The 24,214-nt window shown below is 38.6% G+C and overlaps 1 protein-coding gene across 1 annotated transcript in view; it reads right to left on the bottom strand.

The window, feature by feature from the left end:
- The window catches only part of LOC112640984 (uricase), a 77,519-nt gene extending 61,108 nt beyond the window's left edge, over window positions 1-16,411 (bottom strand). Inside the window, exon 1 of the mRNA XM_049111756.1 lies at window positions 16,314-16,411. Within this exon, the coding sequence (XP_048967713.1) occupies window positions 16,314-16,364 (51 nt within the window). The 5' untranslated portion in view covers window positions 16,365-16,411. The remainder of the gene's footprint in view (window positions 1-16,313) is intronic.
- Between the last annotated feature and the right edge of the window lie 7,803 nt (window positions 16,412-24,214).

Genomic DNA, 24,214 nt, shown 5'->3' with positions numbered 1-24,214 from the left:
CTAGATAAGAATTTTAGGAAGTAAATGATTATCAAGAGTCCTGGATTCTTTATTATTTCTGCCTGTAAGCTATTATTCTCGGTGAGTGGGAGGAATAATTATTATAAATACTGTAATACTTTCAGAAAGAATTGTCCTTACCTGTTTACCTCCTGTGTGTATACATTGCATATATATGGAGAGATAGATACAGATTTTCTATATATCTTACAAAGATATAACTAGATCTATTTAGCTATACACATATAAACATAAACACACACATGTACAGAGATATATGTGTATGTACTTACGTACACATGGGGTACATAGGCACTGTATGTGCATCTAAGTCTATATATACATACAGACATGTGTCAAATTATATCTTTTGTGTAAATTAATATGTAGCTATTTCCTGATCTTTCAAGATGTTTTCAAATCTGTTCTATCATATCTTCTTCATAAAAGTATGTGAGGTTAATAAAAGAAGAAATCAAGCTACCAAGAATCCAGTGAAGTATTTTGTCCATGGTCACGAGCAGGATCCAGATGAGAGCTCAGTCTCCTGACTCTTCCTTTTCATGGTGCTGCCACCCTGACTTGATAGGCTTCACTCCAGCTGAGGGTGGCAAGGACACCATGTCCTCACTGCGATCTCCTTGAATCAGTGCACTTATACAAAAGGTCATTTTAGACAGAAACCTGGTTTTGACTGATTGCTCTCACTGTATTGACCAGTTTAAATAAAATGAGCAAATCGGTGTCTGTTTCTGTGTCACATAGATGGTGCCAAAACACTGACCAGGTGCTGTAACACTACCCTCTGTGACCCATTTTACACCCTGTCTCCTGAATTAAATAAACATCTCTCTCTCTAATTGGAATGTGACCGAAAGGCAAGATGGAGAGGATGAAAAGACAGCAGATGACATCTTCTTAAGCAAACACTATTGAATTACAAAGGCAAAAACCCCCGCTATTTTTAACAATTGCAACCACGAGGGAGCAAATGTATCGATCGTATCATTGTTTTTTTTCCCTCCTTGTTGCTAGGATGTGGTCTATATTAAAGAGTTGTTGCCTTGGTGAAAATCTTCCCAGAGCAAAGTAGTAGTGCTCCCCCTGCTGACCAAGAAGCCAGGTTGGTTTTGTTTTGTTCTGTTTTCCCAATTTAAAACAAAACAAAGGCGACTAGACATCTTTAGGAAATAGCTTAGGACTTTGCCTGCAAAATTGTTATTTCAAGGATATTAGAAACTTACTGCAACAACACTGGGTATTTTCTTTCCTGCTACATACCACTACATGTTAAGGCAAATTCTGACCAGGTGCCAGATTTCTCTCTGCTTGGGGCTATTTCTTTGTTTTATCTCTTTTAACTCAGGGTGAGCCTGGAGAGTAAGACCTTTCTCACCTTGATAAGTTAAGCAGTTTGGGTGCCATCTGAATTTCTGAAACGGCCCAGGGCAGGAAATTGCTTATAATATAAACAAGTGATTTTTGCTCATCACTAGTTACTTGTATCAGAGGAGAGGGAGAAAGAAAGAGAAATCCACAGGGTTTTGGCATCTTGCAGCATGGAAAATTACTAAAAGCCCCAGCACTGAAGCCGAAAAGTGGTAGGGATTGAGTGGTCAGATTACGGACGGGTGGACGCACCCTGCTGAATTTGTAGGGCCTGCAACCTATCCAGTCAGTCGTTACCAGAGGGAGTAGGGTTCAAGAGAGGGGTTGAGAAATGAATTTATCAACTTAAAAATCATCAGAGTTGAAGTCACTGGTGTGGGTGAGGTCATCAAAAGAGGAAATATAGAGACTGAAGAGAAAAAGGCTGAGCATGGAAACTTGGGGAACATCACCAATGTTAAAGAATGGGCAGAAGAGGAAGCATTAGTGGAAACTGAGGCAGAATCCTCAAAGATATGGGAAGATAACTAAGAGAAGTTATTATGAGATTGACCAAAGGAGGAGAAAATGTCAAAAGAGGGAAGTCAACAGTGTCAAAAACCAAAGGGAAACCAAGTCTAAGAACTTAAATCATTGGTTTTGTTATTTAGGAGGTCCCTGGTGACCGCAAAAGAGTATAGTGATGGAGGCAAAAGCCCAGTTTTAGTGATAGTTTAAGTGATAAATGAGAAAATAAAAGTAAAGAAGACGAACAACACAATGGAGAAATTTGGCAGTGAAGCAGAAGAGAAAGCATGGTGGCCACAGGAAAGAGTGGGGCAGAAGAAACTGCCCTAAGACCAGCTGACGTGAATGTGCTTGGAGGTTAATGAGAAAGAGCCACTGAAGAGCGAAAGACAGATGAAAGAAGAATGAGTGGTTCTGACAGCTTCAAGGGACGTTGGGAGGGGAAAGGATCAAGAGCACATACTGAGTCTTGGATACTGAGTCTTGGAAATGAATAGAACACATCTTCTTCTGAGACAGTTGGACCTCAGGAAAGAAAGTGCAGATGATTTCTGAATGGTGGTCGAGGGGGATGATTTCCAGAGGACCACAGTGAGATGAGGGTTTAAGGAGACAGGTAAAGGTTTTTACTGCTAGAGCAGTTGCTGAAAGAGAAAAGGAAACTCAAACCTACTAAATCTTCTACTAAAGATTTATAAAGGACTCCCTGGGCAGTATTAAGGGGACAGAAAGACTGCTAATATAATGATGGAGATGAGCACCAACACAGTGGAGAGTTTTTTTCTCCAGCAGCAACACATACACCGAGGACATGAGAAAAAACAGTGAGTAATAAGGCTGATCCAGAGTTCTGGATTGCCATGGCCAATGGAATGGCAAGAGAGTATTGTCCTGGTGAGACTGTGGCAGTGGCCAGCTGGCTGTGGTGTGCCAGAGGAACCAGAAAGGCAATGAAGCTGGTGTGGAGAGAAGGGATTGGTTGGAGGGTGGAGGGTGGAGGGGTGTGGCTGATGGCTTGGAAAACAAAGATGAGATCCAGAGATCCCAAAGAGACTGAGAAGCCCATTTAGTGAGAGAGTAAACTTAGATTGAGGAACAGAAGCTGGAATCTGGAAGGGGTTTTGAGAACTCAGGATGTCTGGGATAGAGCAATTGTTGGTCTATGAATTGTTGGAGGGGAATGTACATGACACTCTCTGAGACAGAAAGAAACTGAATCCAGATGCCAAAACTCTGAGAGAATTCCTCACAGGATGTGACAAGATAAACCTAAATATCAGGTTATAATGATTATAAAGATGGGAGTCTATAATAGGATCCCATTTTTTTAAGCTCCTTCTATGTACCAGGCACTCTGTGGAGGTAATCTGTATATATTATCTCATTTAATTCCCATTTAACTGTAAGGAGTTACTCCCATTTTACAAAAGATGAAACTGAAGCTCAAAGAGATTAAGTGATTTGCTCAAGATTGCTCAGGAGTAAATGGTAAAGATGGAATTCGAATCTCCCCTGGGCCATAAGCACTATATTGTAAAATTCAGTATTGTGTTCCCAGCAACTAACAACACCAAGCACATTTTAAGAGCCTAAAAATATTAAGAAAAGGAGAAAAGGGAGATGGCTGGGTGGCTCAGTGATTGTGTGTCTGCCTTTGGCTCGGGGTGTGATCCCAGGGTCCTAGGATTGAGGCCGGCATGGGAGGAGCCTACTTTTCCTTGTACCTATGTCTCTGCCTCTGTGTGTCTCTCATGAATAAACAAATAAAAATCTTAAAAAAAAAAAGAAAGGAGAAAAGGAAGGAAGAGACAGCATAAATTAATGACCAAAAAAAAGAGAGAATTGAATAGAAGATGTGAAAGCTCATGTGTTTCTCCTCTACCCTGTGACCTCCCCAGAAGGGTGTGGTCTAATAGGATGGCAAAATCTAATTACCAGCAAGGTAAAACAAAGGAGCCCTCTTGGCTCCCCTCTTCTTCCCTCACCATGAAACATAAGGTTTTATTTTTAAATCAGAGCTTAAACTAAATAAAGTTGCTGACATCAAGTCTTCCTGATTATCTTCTATCCATCCTAAATTGTCATGTGGGCCACGTAAATAAAACAATTTGCTCTCCTCTAACATGTACCTTTCCAAACCCCGGTCACCACTATCAGCTTCCTGCCAATTCTCCCTCCACTTCCATTAAAGTAATGACGATTGGCTTAGATTCCTCTGAGGACAGAGATAATTAATATGAAAGGAAATGCAGCTAGATTTTACTGGCCAAAAACTGAAGTGAGAATGAGAAATGTTATGTGTCTTTGTGAACTCACAGGGAAGAGCTTTCCCACCTGAGTCACTGGAAAGGAGGACATTTTAACAAGTCTCTATTTTTGCTAAATATTTTTAAGAGTGCAATGTTGTAATGAGGGAAAATTTAGCACTTGAGTTCAGACTCTTGGAATAGTTTCAAGAACCCTTATCCATCAAACCTAGCCTCATGACACTCACCCTGGTCAAGTGTTTATTAAGCCTGTGACTGCCCGCGGGGGCCAGGGGAGGGAGGTGGCTGGCACCTCACCCTCCAAGTAAGTTGGGGGCAGGTAAGTAACAGTCCCAACTTCATCAGAACAGAGACTGGGCCTCCAAGAGGCAGGAAGAAGTACAAAATGAAGCTCTTGGGCAAGCCCTTCTGGCAAATCAGAGGTCTTTATGGGAGACTGTTCCTGTGGTGTTTCTGGGCTACTCTGGGGATGTGAAGGGTGAGAAAGAGAAGTTGGCAGAGACTGGGGACAGACTGCCCTTCCGTCTAGCACAGCTCTCCTTTTACTTGTTTTATAAGCTAGATTTCCAAATAAGGTTTCTTTTAAGCAAAGATCATGCTAATTAAACAAACAAACATAGAAACGCTGTAAGGTTCTTTCTAGGTTTAAAAATATGCCATGATCATAAATCTATAGAGTAGCTATCCCCAAAGTGGAATGCTGTGATTTGCTGTGGTTTGAGGAGACCCACAAGGGTTGGTCTGTTAAAAAATCTATCCCATGAGATTCTAGATAGAGGACTGAAGGAGGACCGGCAGCTAGGAGATGTTCAGATTGCTCTGGGGAGGGAGGGGACCTATCAGGTGATGCTGAGGGGAAGCACAGACTGCCTAGGACACAGGGTCTCAAAGAGGCTGAAAAGGAGAATCGTCTAGAACAAGGCTATGAGCACCTAGGAAAATTCCAGGCTTTAGCTAAGACTGGCTCTAAACACAGGTTAGGCACAAAGCTTGAATTTTTTTCTGGTATCTAGGGAAACATAATTAAGGGGACACAGGTGGTAATCCCTCCTAGAATTGACAGAAATTCTTCAAAGCTTTGAATACTGGGCTTGTGTCAAACAAACAAGGTTGGCTAATCAGAGGAAATCAGTGACTATGATTAGATGAGATGAAATAAATGTTTAAGAACTTTGGGCATGGATGGGAAGTGGAAGGATAAGAGACATTAGATCCTTGTCTATTCTTTTTTTTTTTTTTTTTTTTTAAATAATTCTCCTTTTTTATTTATTTATTTATGATAGTCACAGAGAGAGAGAGAGAGGCAGAGACACAGGCAGAGGGAGAAGCAGGCTCCATGCACCAGGAGCCCGATGTGGGATTCGATCCCGGGTCTCCAGGATCGCGCCCTGGGCCAAAGGCAGGCGCCAAACCACTGCGCCACCCAGGGATCCCAGATCCTTGTCTATTCTAAAGCTGAGGAAGAGAGAGGACAGTGATTCTCAAATCTAGGGTCAATATAGTAAATTCTATCTTTGTAGTATTTTATGTAACCAGGATTCATTTTTACCTTATGAATAGTAAAGTCTAAGGACAGAGGTAAAGCTATTGCTAGTAGAAAAATATAGATTGAAGGTAATTCAGACACTTATTAGGTAGTTTCTTTTGATTTCTGAATATCTGTATTCTCTCAACAGCAGCTTGCACATAATAAGTGTTGAATAAATACATGTTGAATGAACAAATAATGAAAAATATTCATGAATTTTAAGCTATGGGACAATTGAAGACTTTTTAAAAAAAGTTTTTATTTATTTACTTATGAGAAACACAGAGAGAGAGACAGAGACGTAGGCAGAGGGAGAAGCAAGTTCCCTGTGGGGAGCCCAATGTGGGACTTGATCCCAGGACCCCAGCCAGGATCACAACCAGAGCCAAAAGCAACCACTGAGTCACCCAGGTGCCCCATTGAAGACTTTTCTTACTTGAGGCCATCAATAAAGTCTTCTAGGGGGCAGGAGGTAAGTTCTTGGGCATTCCCACATTGGTGTTAGCTGAATATCATCACTATTATCACACACTTTAATATCCAGAATCAATGAATCCTCTGTGGAAGGGTTGTGTAGGGATCTCTAAATCTAAAAATGTGCTAAGCCCCTTGCTAGCAGAGTATACAGAAACCAGTTTGCTTCCAGGGACAAGCTTTTGGGGCAATAATGTTAACATTTTCCAATAATTAATTACAAAAATAAACTGAATTTAGTAGAGTGGAAATGCAGTGCCTTTAAAGTAATTCTAGGAAAACGTAAACAATTGCAATGTAAATAAAGACTTTGCTGGAAAGTAGAGCTGGTGTGAAGGCTGAGTTTCTATTTATAGAAGAAAAGAAAGCAAGTTTCTGTTCCATTTCTTGTCAAACAATCTCCCTAGTTGGAATTTTTAGACTAGATTAACACAGTCAAGAAGGGCCTACTCTTTCAGAAGATGAACTACTCCTAAATGTCCTAAATTTCTTTCTGCTTAAGTTACAATTTTGTGAAATGGGATATGTTTCTACAAACACAGAATGTTAATTAGAATGATATTTACATGTCTATTCCCAAATCTCATCATTCATTTGTTTAAATAACAATCTCCTCGATGATTTCTGCCGAGGCAACTGTTGAATATTTTTAAAAAATTATTCCCTGCTTAGTGTTTGACTTTTCTATTATACGGTAACTTGTTAGTCTTGACAAACCTTGATCATGACAAGCACCCTCTACATTACTAACAAATTCTTGGGTTCTGAGGGTGTGCATATTCCAGAGAAGATGGAATGATTATAAAACCAAAATCTAGCCTTCTAGCCATCCACTCTATTCTTACCCCAATCTGCTTTCATTCAATCCTATTAAAAAAGAAGTTAAAATATCTCACCCCTCTGCTCAAAACCTTCTGGCAGCCTAAACCCCAAATCTTTACATAGTCTGTAAGATCCTGGCTGGCCTCATCTTCTATGACCTTGCATCTTGATCACTCTGCTCCAGCCATGCTAGCCTTAAATAAGCCAGGCACAGAAAAACTCTGCTCAGGACCTTTGCACTTGCTGTTACCTGTGCATGGAACATTCTTCTCCCAAATATCCTTGTGATTTGCTTTGCTTTTCCACAACTTCACTCAAATGTCACCTCCTTAGTGTCTAACATCTTCCCTATTTAACACTGTATTATTAGTCTCACTCTGGACATTCCCGACCCCTTTCTGGTTTTACTTTTTCTCCTTAGCACTAATCACCACCTAAAAAAATATATTTTTTACCTTAGTATTTTTCTTATTTGTCCCCTCACTAGAAGATGAGCTCTATGAGAGTAAGAATAGTCCTTCGTTTTGTTCCCTGCAGTATCCCTAGCATCTGAAAGAGTGCCCAGTATCTAACAAATACGTATAGATATTTGTTGAATGAATTGCATGAAGTCAAATAGCACCAATCTCCCCAACCAAGAATGAATAGAAAATAGGTGAGAAAATATGTTACTTAAATCCATTGGGCTTTACTACTTTGGATCAATGGCTTTTGATGTGGTTAGAATACCTGTATAATTTGAAGCTTCTGAGTAGCAAATATTTTTCATTTATTCAAAGGTTTCCATCTTCCCACAAAAACTTCCAAAGATGATGTAATGAAAATATATTGCTTTGTATTTCATCCACTTTCTCTAATCTTTCTTTCACTTTGAAGGCGTAATGAGAGGATTTAGAGGTAAAAGCAAAAAATACAGATAATGTCAAATTGGGCAAACAGTCCCTGAAAAAGAAAGGCAATTGGTCTTATCAATGGAAATTATCAAACACGGGTGCAAGAAGGTTTTCTTCAATGAGGCACCCTACCTGGTTTGGGTTTTCTAAGCCACTTGATGCAAAAGAAAATATTTTCCCCAAAAATTATATCCACTAATGGACTGGAAAGTGATTCTCTTACACAAGGAGGCAGTGTTGCTCAGAAAAACTAAAGATTCTACTTCCTTAGCTAAGTCATGGGTATGAATCATCATCATACACTCAAAACCACTACAGAAAAAAAAAAAAAAAAACCAGCATAATTCTTCATATGACTACTGTTCAACTTCTCCAAAACTCGCTACCTTCTGAACGAAAGTTGTTGCAAGAAACCCAACACAAATGTATTTATAAAACCCCACTGGCAGGTGCTCCGTTTGAATGTTCACTCAGTACAACCTTGTTCCAGGTCAGGATTTTGCCTTCCACAGGATCTCCTATAAGATTTTCTCTCAAGACTGCTTTTAAAAGATAACTTTAAATGAAAAAAGGCAGACATGTATAGTCTACATATTTTCAAGTGCTAAACTTGTTTCAGCAGGAAGTAGAGTCTGACTTCATTTAAATTAAGTGTGCAGTTATCCAGAGCTTTGTTGGCAATGCTAGTGTGAACATTGAGGATTTCCCTTCTCATGCTCTAGCAGTATTTTATTAATTCACTCTTAGAGATAAAGATATTGACAAGGTATGCCGTGGAGATTAGAGCCACTGCTGAACAAAATCACAAATCAACCAGCGTAATGGGTTTTGCTTTCGAAATCAACTCTCAATTATTCCCTCCGTGGATTACTATTTGGCGTATTTTCTACATGGAATGTTAATACTAGTCTAGCTTTCTGCTGCTATGGGCATTCTCCCAAATCCACTCAGCCTACTCCCAGCTGATGGGTGCTTCTCAAATTAAAGTCATTATAAATACCATCCGCCTAAAGTCAATCATAATTAGAAAGGAAAATCCACTACAGGATAATAATGCGACACATCCCAAGACCAAACAAGCTACTCAAATTTTTAAATAATTAACACCACAATCAATCCCGCTTCCTGTACTGGTTGCTAATAGAATTTTACCTCTTTTTTGAAGGCATGATATTTTTTTAGGTGTACTCTTTTTTTTTTTTTTTGTAGTTTCATGTTTTTATTTAAATTCCAGTTAGTTAACATAGTGTGTAACATTAGTTTCAGGAGTGGAATTTAGTGATTCATCACTTATGTATAATACCCCATGCTCATCACAACAATTGTCCTTAAAGTCCATCACCCATTTGGCCTATCCACCCCCTCCACGGCCCTTCTAGCAACCCTCAGTTTGTTCTCTAAAGCTAAGAGTCTATTTTATGGTTTGCCTCTCTCTTTTTTTCCTCTATGTTCATCTGTTTTGTTTCCTAAATTCCATATATGAGTAAAATCATATGATGTTTCCCTTTCTCTGACTGACTTATTTCCCCTAGCATAATACATTCTAGTTCCAACCATCCAACCATGTCACTGCAAATGGCAAGATTTCATTTATACCACGAATTCTATATCCATTCATCACTCAATGGACATTTGGGCTCTTTCCATAATTTGGCTAATGTTAATAAATGCTGCCATAGATATTGGGTGCATGTATCCCTTTCAACTAGTATTTTTGTATCCTTTGGGGAAATTCCTAGTTGTATGATTGCTGGATCATAGAGTAGTTCTATTTTTAACTTTTCGAGGAATCTCCATATTGGTTTCCAGAGTGGCTACACCAGTTTGCATTCCCACCAACAGTGTAAGAGGGTTTCCTTTCTCTGCATCCTGGCCAACATCTGTTGTTTCTTGTGTTGTTAATTTTAGCTATTCTGACAGGTGTGAGATGACATCTCCTTATACTTTTGATTTGTATTTCCCCAATGATCAGTGATATTGAGTATATTTTCATGTGTCCGTCAGCCATCTGTATGTCTTCTTTGGAAAAAGTATCTATTCATGTTTTCTGCCCATTTTTAAACTGGATTATTTGGGGGTTTTTGTGTGTTGAGTTTGATAAGTTCTCTAAAGATTGTGGATACTAACCATTTATCAGACACGACATTCGTAAATATCTTCTCCCATTTTAAATGTTGCCTTTTAGTTTTGTTGATTATTTCCTTCACCATGCAGAAGTTTGTTATCTTGATGAAGTCCTAATAGTTCATTTTTGCTTTTGTTTCCCTTGTTAGGCATACACCTAAAGGCTTAATTCAGGACCCTGGGTGACCCAATGACTTGCATTTTGACAAGTTGGTTTGGAGAAACGGTGTGTTTAGAGCTCTCCTTGTATTCTTAGGAATAAATCTAAAGAGCACGCTTCCAATCATTGCTTATCTCCTCTTCAGTTCACTCTTCTATTCCAAATCAAGGTTGACACATGTTTTAATTTGATTTAAAAAAAACAAACAGATTACAGGAAACTTTTCCAATCTCAAGATAACCTAGGCATGCCTTAGTATTAAAAAGCAAGATTTTTCAAGAATTGAACAGTCAAAATAGTACAAAATCCATTGGGGCCAGATATAATGTTTTTTCTATTACATATGAATAAGATAGCTTAAATATGTGCTCTGGAGTAAGAGTAAAGACAAGGAACCTAGGTGTTTACAAGGAGACCCAATATTTATTTATTCATGAGACACACACACACACACACACACACACAGGCAGAGACACAGGCAGAGGGAGAAGCAGGCTCCATGCAGGGAGCCCGACACAGGACTCGATTCTGGGTCTCCAGGATCCCACCCTAGGCTGAAGGCGGTGCTAAACCGCTGAGCCACCAGGGCTGCCCAGGAGATCCAATATTTAGCTTCAACATGTAAATAACTATAAGGGCACCTGGTTGGCTCAGTCAGTTGGGGGTCTGCCTTTGGCTCAGGTTGTGATCCCAAGGCCCTGGGACAGAGCCCCACATCTGGCTCCTTGCTCCATGGGGAGCCTGCTACTCCATCTCCCTCTTCTATTTCCCCTGCTTGTGCTATCTCTCTCTCTCTCTCTTTCTCTGTCAAATAAAAAAAAAAATCTTAAAAAAAAAATTAAGGATTGAGCCAAAGAACACAGGAACATCTCAGTGACTGTTATGTGAATCCAATCTGGGCACTCCAGGTTTTGTTAAAGAATCTTATCATTGCCCTTTGTGCCACAGACCACCAATAAATGTGTATCTGAAAAAAAAAGTGGGTAGCTGACTATAATTGCAACATCATTTGCACTCCAGTTTCCTTCCAAAAATAATTTTACACATGATGCTGCCAAACATTCGCAGCTCACTGACCGGAAATAATATTTAATAAGAATTGTCTCCCAAATATGCTATACATTTATTTCTCTAGATCAGTGATTTTTCACTTTTTAAAGGCAAAGATTGCTTTCTTCAAAGTAAATCATATATAGAACCCCAATTTTTAAATAAATAAAATAAGGCTACCCTGGTTGAAATGTAGGTGAAGGCTCAGAGCCCCTTTCCCACACATCACTGACAGAACCCAGTAAAACCTCTGTGCCACCTAGAGCTCTGAGTGGTTCGAATCCATTGCTCAGGATATTCTCAACCTTATTGTTGTATTAAACCAAACCATCAGAGAGAGACACACATCCGAAAAATGTGGCCTTTATGGAGTTAATTTTCTGAAAGTACTGCATCACATTTACTCAAATTGTATTGAGTTACCTTATTTTTAAATTAATCTGGTTGTACTGAAATAATAACCCCCACAACAATAGTCATGTTTAGTGTAATGATCAAGGGTATATTTTTCAGAGCTAGGCTGCCCAGGTTTCAAATCACAGACCTATCATTCATGAATTCGATGATCTCAGGTAAATTACTTGACCTCCTTGTGCCTTTGCTTCCTCATCTGTGAAAAGGAATTGAAGACAATAACAGTACCTACTTCAGAGAAAGCTGTGAGGACTAAATAAAACAATTAAAAAGACACTTTTTATGAAGAGCCTTGGAGAATTCTTTTCTTTAGCCATCAGCATTAAGAAAATGTATCTTTCACCCTAAACTATTTTTATTGTGAAAGCATTGTGATTTTTATAAATGACTGAATTCTTTGTTGTGGCAAAATATAAGGATGTATCTCCACTTCTCCACTCAGGGCCCATAAGAGGTACAACTAGCCATTCTCACACCAAAATCATACAAAGCCTCAGAATATTTTGTGAGTAATCCAGGTAACTACTAAGTCAAAGCTGGCATGTAAGTGAAACATGCTACTCTCCCCACGCTACGAGTACTCTTTCCATTAAGCACCCTGTATTCCAGGTCAAAGGAAAAGCAACACCAAAGAATCGAATATGGATTTTGCTTATGAAATAAATAAGTCAGCATAGGTTTTTATTTATCAAAAATTAATATTAACATGCTATGTATGAGCTACTTTGAAATATGAACTATTAATATTAAATAATATAACTCATAATATCTACCCTTGGAGGTAGATATGATTATCCCTATTTTACATATAAGAGAAGTGAGGCAGGGAGAAGTCGAGAAACTTCTCAAGATCACACAGCTAGTATATGATAACCCAGGCAGTCCTACTGCAAAGGATAGCGTTTAATCACCTTGTGATAAGGCCTGTCTTTGGGAGTGAGGAAGAGAAAATCAGTCAGACTTTAAGAGGATTAACCTGAGGGCAGAAAGTAGAATGAACTAGGAGAGCTGAGCAGTGACAATTATTATTATGTACTGAACACTGATTATGTGCTAGGCATTCTATGAGTATTGTATATACATTCTGTCAGCTAATTCTCACAACAAGCCTCTGAGGCCAATACATTTGTGCTCCGCATTTTACAGGGAAGGTAACTAAGGGTCAAGGAGGTTAAGCAATGACACACAGGCAGGAAGTGGCAGAGCTAGGACTCAAACCCAGTTCTACTTATTCGAAACCTATGTTCTTAACTGCTCACTAAATACGACTTTATGGGGTGCCTGTGTGGCACAGTAGGTTGAGCCTCAGACTCTTGGTTTCAGCTCAGATCTCATGATATGAGATCAAGCCTCACATTGGGTTCCATGCTCAGCACCGATTCTGCTTGAGATTTTCTCTCTCTCTCTCTGCCCTTCCTGTTTGTATGTGTGCTCTTTCTCTCTCTTTTTAAAATAAATAAATCTTTTAAAAGTATGACTTTATGTGACATATGTGAAAACTAATAGGAATGAAGAAGGAAAACTGATAGAAGACATACTGCCAAGAAGGAATTCATAGGGTTTAGTGACTGTTGCAACATTATCAAAGAAAGGGGAGGGGTTAGAGATGACTAAGGTTTGAAGTGTGAGTAACTTGGAAAAAAAGTGACACTGATCAAAGAGGTAGAGAAGTCAAGGAGAACCCCACCATGTGTGGGACAGGGTTGTCATTTTCACACTAGCTCACACTACTCATCCATCAGATTTCCTAAAACTCATGCAGAGGCTGGACTGGAACTCCTGATTCTTGCTTTTCCAGACAGGTTCTTCTTATCTTTTTTACTATCTGAATAAAGAAAATGATTTTAAAAGTCAAGTAAGAAGGAAAAAATTTTTAAGGTGTTAACTTCTTAGAGAAGAAGGTGGTCTATTCCTTCAGGAGTTAGTGGTCTGTGTTTAACCTTTAAGCAACCAACAAAACCTCTGCACAACAGTCACCAATATTTTTTTAAAGATTTATTTATTTGTGAAAGAGAGAGGGAGAGAGAGCGAGCTTGTCAATGGGAGGAGGGGCTGAGGGAGAAGGCGAGAGAGTCCCAAGCAGACTCTGAGCACGGACCCTGGCACCAGGCGTGATCTCACAACCCGAGATCATGACCTGAGCTGAAACCAAGAGTCAGACACTTAACCAAGTGAGCTACCCAGGTGTCCCAATAGTCACCAATATTTTGGCAATGAGACCTATAAGGAACATCCTAATAGACAATGCTATCTTAGCAGAAATAGGAGTTCCATCTTTTTTGTGAAAACTTCTGTTTCTTCTATACACATTATCACCACCACCACAAAAAGGTAATGAGAAGAAATTTTCTGAGAAAAAAATTTTTGGTTGATAAAAATATCAGGTTTCGGCTATTAATTAGTTGTATGACCAATGTAGGCAAGTAACATGACTTTTCGGTTCTCATTTAGCTCCTTCCTCTGTGAACTGAGGAAGTTGTTTAGATTCAGTTTAGCTCAGACTAACTAACATTAACAGAACTGCTGGTAGGGTTCTTTCCCACACTTTATATTCCATTTTTCAAGAAGGTAGAAAGAAGGGACTAAAGGTCTGGAGCCCAAACAGAACATTAGAGCTGAATGTGCTGCTACAGTTCATTTCATGCAATTCCCTTAGTTTAGAAACCAAGAAAATGAAGTACAGAGTCTGGATACAGCTGATTAGCGATGAAGTCCCATCCAGACCAAGATTCTGATTCCCAGTCTTAGGCTTTTCCCACTACACCACAGTGTCTTTTCTAACCAACTGGCTGATTTAGACTTATTTGCCTTGGATGAACTCAGAGTGAGTAGCAAGGAAAAAAAAAAGCCAAAATACAGAGCCTCGCGACCAGAGAGGGATTTATGTGTTGGACTTAAGGTTCTTATAAAATGAAATCCCATAACATTTCAACTGCAACATAAAAGTATTAGACTGTGTTGTGTGCTTTTTTATAGAGCAGTATAATGGCTCAAGCCTCAGAAAGAACTTCTGGTCTTGCCACTGCAAACACAGTGTAACCTGGAAAAGTCACTCTGAAGTCTCAATTCCCGAGACTACAAAAAGGAGGTAATAGTATCCTCCTACCTAGGGAATGCCCTTGACCAAGTCTACATTTTCTCCCTACATTGACTTTGCTGCTGGAGGAGCAAAGAGGAAAAAGAATGTCCTGAATAAGGTAGACGGTAAGAAAGTGAGTGACAGAGAGGGTGCCAGCCAAGTCCTCCAACCCACATCCCAGAACCCCATCTTCAATTCTCCCTTTCTTTGCCACTGGCCTAAAAGGATAAAGAAATAGGGGAATAGCAAATACAAAATTTAAACGCAGAAACTGAAGTGAGAGTCAGCTTGTCACTGCCTGGGGAGCTATGGGCAGAAAGTACTCACTGCCCATCCCAAGGGCTGGCTCTGCTCACACCTCTGTGCTGAATTGCCAGGTTTAATACAACCATCTGGGGATTATCTTGGAGTTCCTGAGAGATAAGCACTAAATGAATACAGAACCAAACTAACAAATAAAACAAAATCATTGTTTTTATAGACCAGTCTTTTTACCTTCCTAACAAGACTGAAAATGAAAAGATGAAATTCACCACATGCCTCCTTTGAGGCAAAACCAATCTGGAACATAAAATAGCTGGCCTCTCTGAACATCAAGGAGCATGCCTTCTCTGACTCTTGGATGCTTCAAGTTTTCTTTGGGGTCCTTTTCTGAATGATGAGCCTTCTGCTATTCACAATTCTAGGCCAAACATGTTTAGTACAAGTCTTACTTCAAAATGAATTTCTTTAAAAAAAAAAAAACCACACACACGCTAATATTCATTCCCAACAAATATTTATTAAGTGCCTCCTACATGCCAGGCACTGTTCTCCGAGTACTAGGGAGTGCAGTGAAGGAAACAGACAAAAGTCCTATGCTCATGGAGCTTACATTCTGGTTGAAATCTCTCCCTCTTAATCTGCAAAGTGCCTGATTTCATAGATATTTGTTGAATGAATAAGTGATTAAGAATATTTGGGATAACCTGTGGGAATCAAATGGATTATAGTATAAAAATGAGCAGAGCAGTGAGCCACATAAAGCCCAAAATGTATATATCATTTTAATCAATCCTTAAATCTCATCTCCATTCCCCTCAACTTTCCTTTTTCTTATTGACTAAACTGTTACAAAATAAAATGGAGGTAATTTTTAGGAACTGTTTTTCCCAAGGCCCTGAGTTAAAATATCAACAAAGGAGAAATAAGCTCTTACAAAGAGAAAAGAAGGGAGAGCCTACTAATACCAGCCTCTTCTGTGAAGTCCTACATTTGGAGGCCTTATGCCTCTATGTTGAACCTCATTTTTTTTATTGAAGAATAGTTGATATATCATATTATATTAGTTTCAAGTATGCAACATAGTGATTTGATATTCATATACATAGTGAAATGACCACAATAAATCTATATATCAAAGTTGTTGCATACCATTGACTTTATTCTCTATGCTGTACATTACATCCTCATGTCTTAATTATTTTATAACTAGAAGATTGTACCTTTAATCCCCTTCACCTATTTTGTCTATTCCTCTATCCCCAAGCATCAAATTTTTAGAAATTCAATGAAGTAGCATCTCAAACCAACACTAAAATAAGTAATAATCTGGCTGAAGACTTACTTCAAGGAGATTCACAGATGACCCTCTACAAACTGGTCTTTGGGGTTCCATGTTGGTTTAGGTTCATCTGAACCCAGCAGAGTACTGCTGACCTCCAGTCAGGGGCAACTTCATTTTCATAGTGCCCTGGGTGGTGCAGCCTATGGAGGGATGAGTCAGACAAACCCAGGTGTTTCATAATGCAGTCAGGCACAAAGCATGTCCTTTGCCTCTGGGGAGTAAAGTTATAAGGATAAAAGATTATGAGGGAAATCACCTCCAGCATCAAGGAATGACAACCAATTTGGAAATGTAGACATCAAAGCTGAGGTGATTATTAAAACAAATCTCAAAAAAAAAAAAAAAAAAGAAATGCCTTTACTGGATGAAGCCTCCTCTCACCCTTTCCTTCCAAAGTGACTAGATGATGGATGGTGGTGGAGATGCAGATGCAAAATGAGGAGAGGAGGCATAAGTGATACTTTATTTATTTTTGTTGATTAATTCTAATATTTTGCTTTTGAATACTTACAAAATATTTTAAGAGTATTGGTTCTTCCTTCTCTCTAGCTTCCTCCCCTTTTGGTGTCTTTCTCCTCCCCTTTGCCTCTTTCCCTCCCACCTCTATGTTTGGCAAGGCTTCAAGTTTCTGTGTCAAAGAAAAGAATGACATGAAAAGAAAGAATGAGAGTAAGAATGAGATCAAGATTAGAGGAGGAACTGTTTTTCTCCCTTGTGTACTGGTTCTATGAAAAGATTTGTATAAGCTGCTGAGAATTATTGCAGAATGTGGCAAAGATGGACACTTAGGAAAGAAAGTCTACCATTGTAAATTCCAGTCCTGGCACATGATAAAAGACAGTCATTTATTGTACCTCCATATATCCCCCCCATCTGGACTTTATCCACATAAATGCAAATAGGAAGGTTTGAATGATGGATGTCAGAAGGTGTGCATGAAAAAGAAGACTAAGACAACACCTTGCCAGTGACCTGAAAGCCAATGTTTGAGATGGATAGGCCATGCCTCAAACCCTCTGACAGGAAGAGTGGTTTCCAAGCGCTCTTTCAGATGATTTGGAAAATACATAAAGATTGTTCATCTTTGGACACAGGCATAATCATTGCTGGCATTATACTGACTAAAAAGAGCCACTATAGACCCAAGAAAACAACTTCATACACCTAGTAATAAATGTACACTCTCTACTCATGAATAACATATTAAGTAAAGCAAAATATACCAAAAAAAATAAAGAATGATAATAAAGATGTCTTGAAAGGTACCATTATTTTTATTATGAAAATGTTTTGAAGTATGGATTTCTTTTCTTCTCTTCTTTTGTGTTTTTTCATTCTTTTTCTACCTCCAACCCTTTCCCCAGTTCAAGGACATAGAAAATTATGTTTATTGCCTCTGAGTAGCTTTGGAGCAAAGTGGAAACTAGGAGACCTACAAATCTTTCATTACTCTTCCAGGACCTTGGGCGAACATAGTGGTTTTATGAAGGAGATGAAAATCTCTGTGTTAAACATTGAACAAGTGTCTTGGCTAGAAACAAAAGGAAAGAAGATTGTCACAAGTAGAGATGCCCTTGTTCTTCACTGGTGATTGAGAGGAAAAGACAATGAAGGAGGAGGAGGTCTGCAAGTTCTGAGAGCAAAGTAAACCTAGGTCTACTTCTTGCAAGCAAAGTAAAGGGCTACCTTCTGTATCTAGGCTAGTAGGAGTACAACAAACTTAGTACAAAATTTCTAGATATTTTCAGTAGCTAAATGGAAGCAGATCATCCACTTGTGGGGGTATAAACCAGCATTCTTCTCTTGGAAGCAAACTACACCAGGTTTAGGCAAAAAAAGAATGTATTACCATCAAGCAGAAATGGAATTTATTGGAAGGTTATGGGGAAGTTCCAAGAATCAAAAGCAATCTGGGAGCACCTAGTTTCAGCAAGAGGAAGACCGAGGTAAATTTAGAGGCCTGGATAACAGGAAGTATGGGCTTCCTTCAGGGTACTGACATCAAGTGAATCAGCTATAGTCTTTTCCCATCCTTGAGTCACTCGTCATAAAATTTATGCTCCTGGATAAAATGAAGGAAGCTTGCTCTGATCCTTCGTTCAACTTTCAGAGAAAGAAGGTATGATAACTTGTTTGATCATTGTAAGAGATTGTAGGCATTGAGGGAAGGGTAACCACCCCCAAAGAAAAGATAAGGTGTTATTACAAAAAATGAAAGAAGGAAAGAATGGAGCCTGGGCAGGCATAAAGAGTATATGCCCACTACAGATGGCCACTTTAGATATACAAAAATCTCATATGCTTGATTACTGCTTAATACATTATTCATGTGTGATAGTCAGTTGGAAGAAGTTGGAGCTCAATTTGACTGAGTGTTAAATATATCGTTTCACTTTCCTGTTTACAACTATTTATCAACTCTCAGTTCTTTCCAGTAAAGTTCCAAATTCCTTCCTGTTCTTCTAGTCCTTTCCACTTCCTCCACCCTCATCTTTCATTCCCTACCTTCCCTGAACCTTATGTCCCCATAGTACTATGGGACTTACACTCCTTGAACACAGTATCCTATTTCATCTCTCTGAGTCTCTACATGTGTCACATCCTCTGCTATGAATGACCTTCGCTATTGCTTGTCTGCTTGGAGAATTCACTCATCATATTCAAACACTTCTTCCTTAGGAATGTCTCTGTGATGCCTTCTTATTCCTGTCATCCTTTTCTCCCACTGCTTCTCCTTCTCATTTTGGCACCCCTACTATACATCTTGCACATGCCTCTATTTTTTAATTTATTCTCCTGTGTTGTAATTATTCACGTATATGTTTATCTCCCCTACAGATCCGTGAGCTTTTGGGGGTTAGGTTCTGAATAGATGGTTGTTGAATGAACTAGTGAATTTTCCAGTCAGACATCAATATTCACCAAGGACTCACTCTGCTTGGAATCATATACAGAAGGTGTTAATAGGGGATCATGCAGCATATCAACTAAAGCAGTAATTGTCTACTATGAGTATGCAGACCATCAGTAGGGAGAGAAAAGTAGTCTAGGTAGGACATATGGTTTTCATTGGAATCTCCAAATATTTATTCTTCCTTAATCCCCATGTCCACTTGCAAACGTAGTGCATCACTCTCTGCCTTCTTTATTTGCTAATATTACTTCTGCAAATTTTTATTTATCTTTATTTCAGATCTGGGTCTGTAACGTATAAACTTCAAAATATTATCATCTTTTTAATTATTAGCGAAACACTCAGTTTCATATATTGGATCATTTTATTATATAGCTCTTAAGAATATGGGTACAGGAGCCAGATTGCCTGCATGTGGATCCTGGTTCTGGTCCAATGATTCTGGGCAAGATATTTAACTTCTCTGTGCCTCAAATACCAAATCTATAAAAATGAGGCTCACAGTAGTACCCAACACATGGAATTGTTGAGAGAATCAAATGAGTCATAGATGTAAAGCACTCAGAACATTGCTTGGCATGTGAACAGGGCTAAATAAATGTTAACTACCATTATTATTACAATAAAATGTACTTCCTACCACATTACCACAATTTTTGGTCATTAAAATAATATAGTCAGTGAGAAGTATAATAGTAAAATGCATGTAAACATGACTGTTTTCATTATGGTGGGATTCTTGATGAATTAATCATCAGGAAATAAGGCATAATTCTAAACCACTGTAATTGAGAATGACCCTTAAGGAATTGATAAATAAATGGGGGCAAAGAGAATAAACACAAATCCAAATCCACTCAAGGATCCATGAATATGCTTTCTCACATAAGAGCTTGGTAATTAGAAAATAATCATATATGAGTCCAAAGGGGTTACTTAATTTAAGTGACCAAAAAAGGAAGGGGGGCTGCCTTTTAGTTTAGAGGGAAGGCAGGAAGAAGCCTTGAACTTTCTGAAAAACAATTTTTTGCCCCACTTAATACAGGGAACTAGAACTAATTAATGAATCCAACTGGTTCATGAGTCAGTATTTACATTTTCAGTCAGTCTAATTTCCTAGGATCAGAGCTACAAGGTTTACTAATCAGTCATGTATCAGAGAGTCTCCACTCATTTACTCCAAAAATGACTATCATTAAAGGGAATTTAAATAATTTGCCTACTCACCCAAGTCTGTAAGTCCAATTGAAACTGATGCTAGATAAAACTGATTTAGGATTTCTAAGCATGTTGGTCACTCAGTAAACGTTATATAATGAGATATGTTATATGTTTGTTTAGGAGTTTCCAAATGGCTACTTAATTTATATGGGAAGATGCTTGAAAATCCAAACTTATTACTGTAGTTTTTATTACAAATTGACTTTTTTTGTGGTCATGAAAATAAGGACTGGGTTTAAGATCCAGGGTCAAAGCTGAGTGATCTTAATGATAATTAAGGCTTAAGGCTCCTAAAGTCACTGAAATATATTTTCCTCCTCCGTAGTTTCTAAGGGTTTAGTTTTGTTGGGATGCATATTAATGAGTGAAATGATATTCCTGGCTATGGAAAAGTAACTGTGCTATTTCAGTATGTTTGGAATAATATGTGAGGATGTCTTGGAGGGTGAGAGAGACAGGTTACCTCGGAAAATGCCTTAAGTCAAATGAAATTTGGGATCTAAGGGTTTCTACCAATGATGATAAAGCAATAATAATGAATAGTCTTTGTTTTCAGCTACCTAAAATCTCACCCTATGACCTCATGTCTACTACCTCAACAGGTCAGAAACTCTCTCAATTTCCCAAACTGAAACCTACACATCTGTGTAAAATTGCACCAACCCTTTCTCACTTTCCTTTTTCCTATCTAAGTTTGGTTCTCTTCCTGTGCTCTGGATCCCACCCCAAGTGCCTTCTCTCAAGTATTCAATTCCTAGTGCCCTCTGTACCGGATCCTTTGCATCAGCTTTCAAACACACTCAGTCGCTTCACCTCTGAAACATTCTCCTTCAACCCTGCCTCCTTCCCCAGCCACCACCCTGTCACTGTCTTCCCCTTCACAAATAAACTGGGAAAGAATTTATCTACTCTGTCTTCCTTTTCTCACTACACACTGCTTTTTAGACCCACTTCAATCTAACTTCCATTTCCACTCCCCTGAAATAACTGTCACTAAGTCACCAATGGTCTCTAGGTTGTTAAACCCAATGGACACTTAGTCTTCACTTTACGTGATTTCTCAGCAGCATCTAACACGTTGATGACTCTCCTCATCTCTTGGGTTCTGTTCTGCCATACATGCTGTTTTTCTTCTACTATTCTTCCTCAGTCTCTTTTGCCAACTTATCCTCCTCTATTCAACTTTTAACTGTTGGAATTATTCAAAGATCAGTTCCAGACCTACTGTTCTCATGTTATATCCTCTCTAGTTGGTTACATGCATATTGATGCCTTCCATTATTTTTTAAAGATTTTATTTATTTATTCATCAGAGACAGAGAGAGAGAGAGAGAGAGAGAGAGGCAGAGACACAGGCAGAGGGAGAAGCAGGCTCCATGCAGGGAGCCCGAAATGGGACTCGATCCCGGGTCTCCAGGATCACGCCCGGGGCTGAAGGCAGCGCTAAACCGCTGAGCCACCCGGGCTGCCCAATGCCTTCAATTATTATGTATATACTAACAACACCCAAATTTCTACTTCCAGCTCGTATTTCTCAGAGCACCAAGTCACATGTCCAACTACCTACCTGGTAATTCCAGTTGGATGTTCAAAAAGTACCTCACATTTCAAAAAACAAAAATTTGAAGTCAGGGCCTCCTCTCCACCCTATCTAGTCCTTTCTTGACTTTTCCCTATCTCACCATCCCTTCATTTTCTAGGTCAGAGATGGGGAATCATCTTCAACTTTTCCCTCATCTCTCATGTTCAGTATATCAGGGTGGTAAACTATCCTATCCCTGTGTTCTCAAAATTGCTACCAAAGGTCCAAAGCTAAAGACAAAGAGCATCAAGGAACCTCCAACATCTAAATATAACCAGTGGTTTAAATGAGATGCAGCAGAACTGGTTATGCTCTTCCAAGCATCCATCTCCCTTCCTTCTCTCTAACCCCATGCATTGTACATGTGTGCCCGTGTGGGCACACACACACACACACATGCACACACTTACTTATAGTAGAGGAACATGAAGGGAGTCCCTGGGGCAAATGATGTGCCTCTTCCCCTCCCACAAGCCAACTTAGAAAATCCGATCAAATTAATTGTATTGACAAGAAAAGCCTTCAAGAAAAAGATACAAGCATCTCATTGGTTAGACATCTACTAAAGCAATAGACTTGCTAATCTGCTCTTGGTAGAAAAACAGAAATTAGAAAACAAAGAGAAATAGCACCAACTGGGGTAGCAAGATGTTTAGATTTTCCAGAAGACACCAGAGAAAAAAGCCAAAATTGACTAAATTGCTGGTACCTTCCCAAGAGGACTACAACCCAAATGATGGGAGCCCAACACCAAGAGGCTTTGGGGTACATTGCTAAGGTAAGATGTCAAAAGAAGTGGCTTCCTTCACATCAGAGAACTATACAGAGCCCCTTGCAAGGACATGTCTCAAGGTGCATCCTCATTTTGTACAAAGCTAGAAGGCACAGATTTCTAGCAGTTCAAATAGTAAATCTTTTAGCAGTTCAAATATTAAACCTTCCCACAAATGAGAAAAGTTTTTTATTTCTGAGAAAGAAACTTGAAAGAAAAATCAATAATTCTCCTGGTCTCTGGACCAACAATTTTGTAATTGTGTTAACCAAGTAATTTTCAATTTATTACCTCACCTCAGGGAATCATAAAGATAATTCTTTCCCACTTTCTATAATTGGGAACCCTTGAGGTAAGTCTCCCTAGTTTAATTACATATATGGGAAACAATATATCAAATGTATATATTTTTGGCTTAAATTCATTTTGCCAAAATTGTATCAAGTTCTACCCCATGTGCAAGAGCAAATGGGTTGAAATAGTTCAGTGAAAAACAAATATTGCTTTTACATTCACTACTTCAAACTTCATGTGTCTGACTCTTAAAAGATACACGTTGCACTTCATCAAGTGCTTTGTTCCTGATCATTCTGCAGAATCAAGAAAAAGAAATGAGTTATACACAGACATATGGGGTTGTGTTCATTTAATAATTTACTTTAAGTAATAGGAATTTAAAGGCATGATTCATGATTAGTTGAAATAATTTGTAGTTTATCTGGGTGCTGTTTTTTTATCTCTTTGAAATTCCATTTTCCCACTGGAATAATGGTGATGATTCCTATCTTACATCTATTTATAAGAATTTTAGAAGGTCTGAGATGATATATTAGAAACATTTTGAAAATCTCTAATGTTCGATGTATCATAATTCTTGATATTTTTAAGTAGGTTTGGTTTCTGTTTACAAAAATACTACTGAGGAATATCAGAGAGATAAATGGTTCCTTCTATTACACACCTTTTTCAGAATTTCTCAACATATATCAACAGCCACAGAGCAAGATAATATTTGTGATCCTTGATTACCTTAAAAAGCAAAAGATAATAAAACAAAAAGCATGGAAGAAATAAGACTGGTAACTTTTTCTTCAACCCCAAATTTATTTTAGAAATGTTAACTTCACCACGAACTATTCACCTTCAGTCTTGAGTATATTTCAAATGGATGATTTAAATTTCTGATATTCTGGTTTCCACTGACAAATTCTGCATTTTGACAAGTTTTGATGAAGTCTATTCATTCTAGACAATTTATGCAAACCTAACTTGAATAGTTAATTTTGACTTTATCCCCTTGAGTTCCTGGAACCGCCCTGATTAAATTTTAAAATATAATTACAGGTAGCACATTGAGTCAGTCAGTTAGTCAGAGAAATCCAAGCTCTGAATGCCTATTTCCTGCAGTGCAC

Source organism: Canis lupus, chromosome 6 (genome assembly GCF_003254725.2).
Source record: "Canis lupus dingo isolate Sandy chromosome 6, ASM325472v2, whole genome shotgun sequence".
Taxonomy (NCBI): Eukaryota; Metazoa; Chordata; class Mammalia; order Carnivora; family Canidae; genus Canis; species Canis lupus.
Note: the sequence above shows the minus strand (reverse complement) of the source record. Positions and strands in the feature narration are given on the sequence as shown.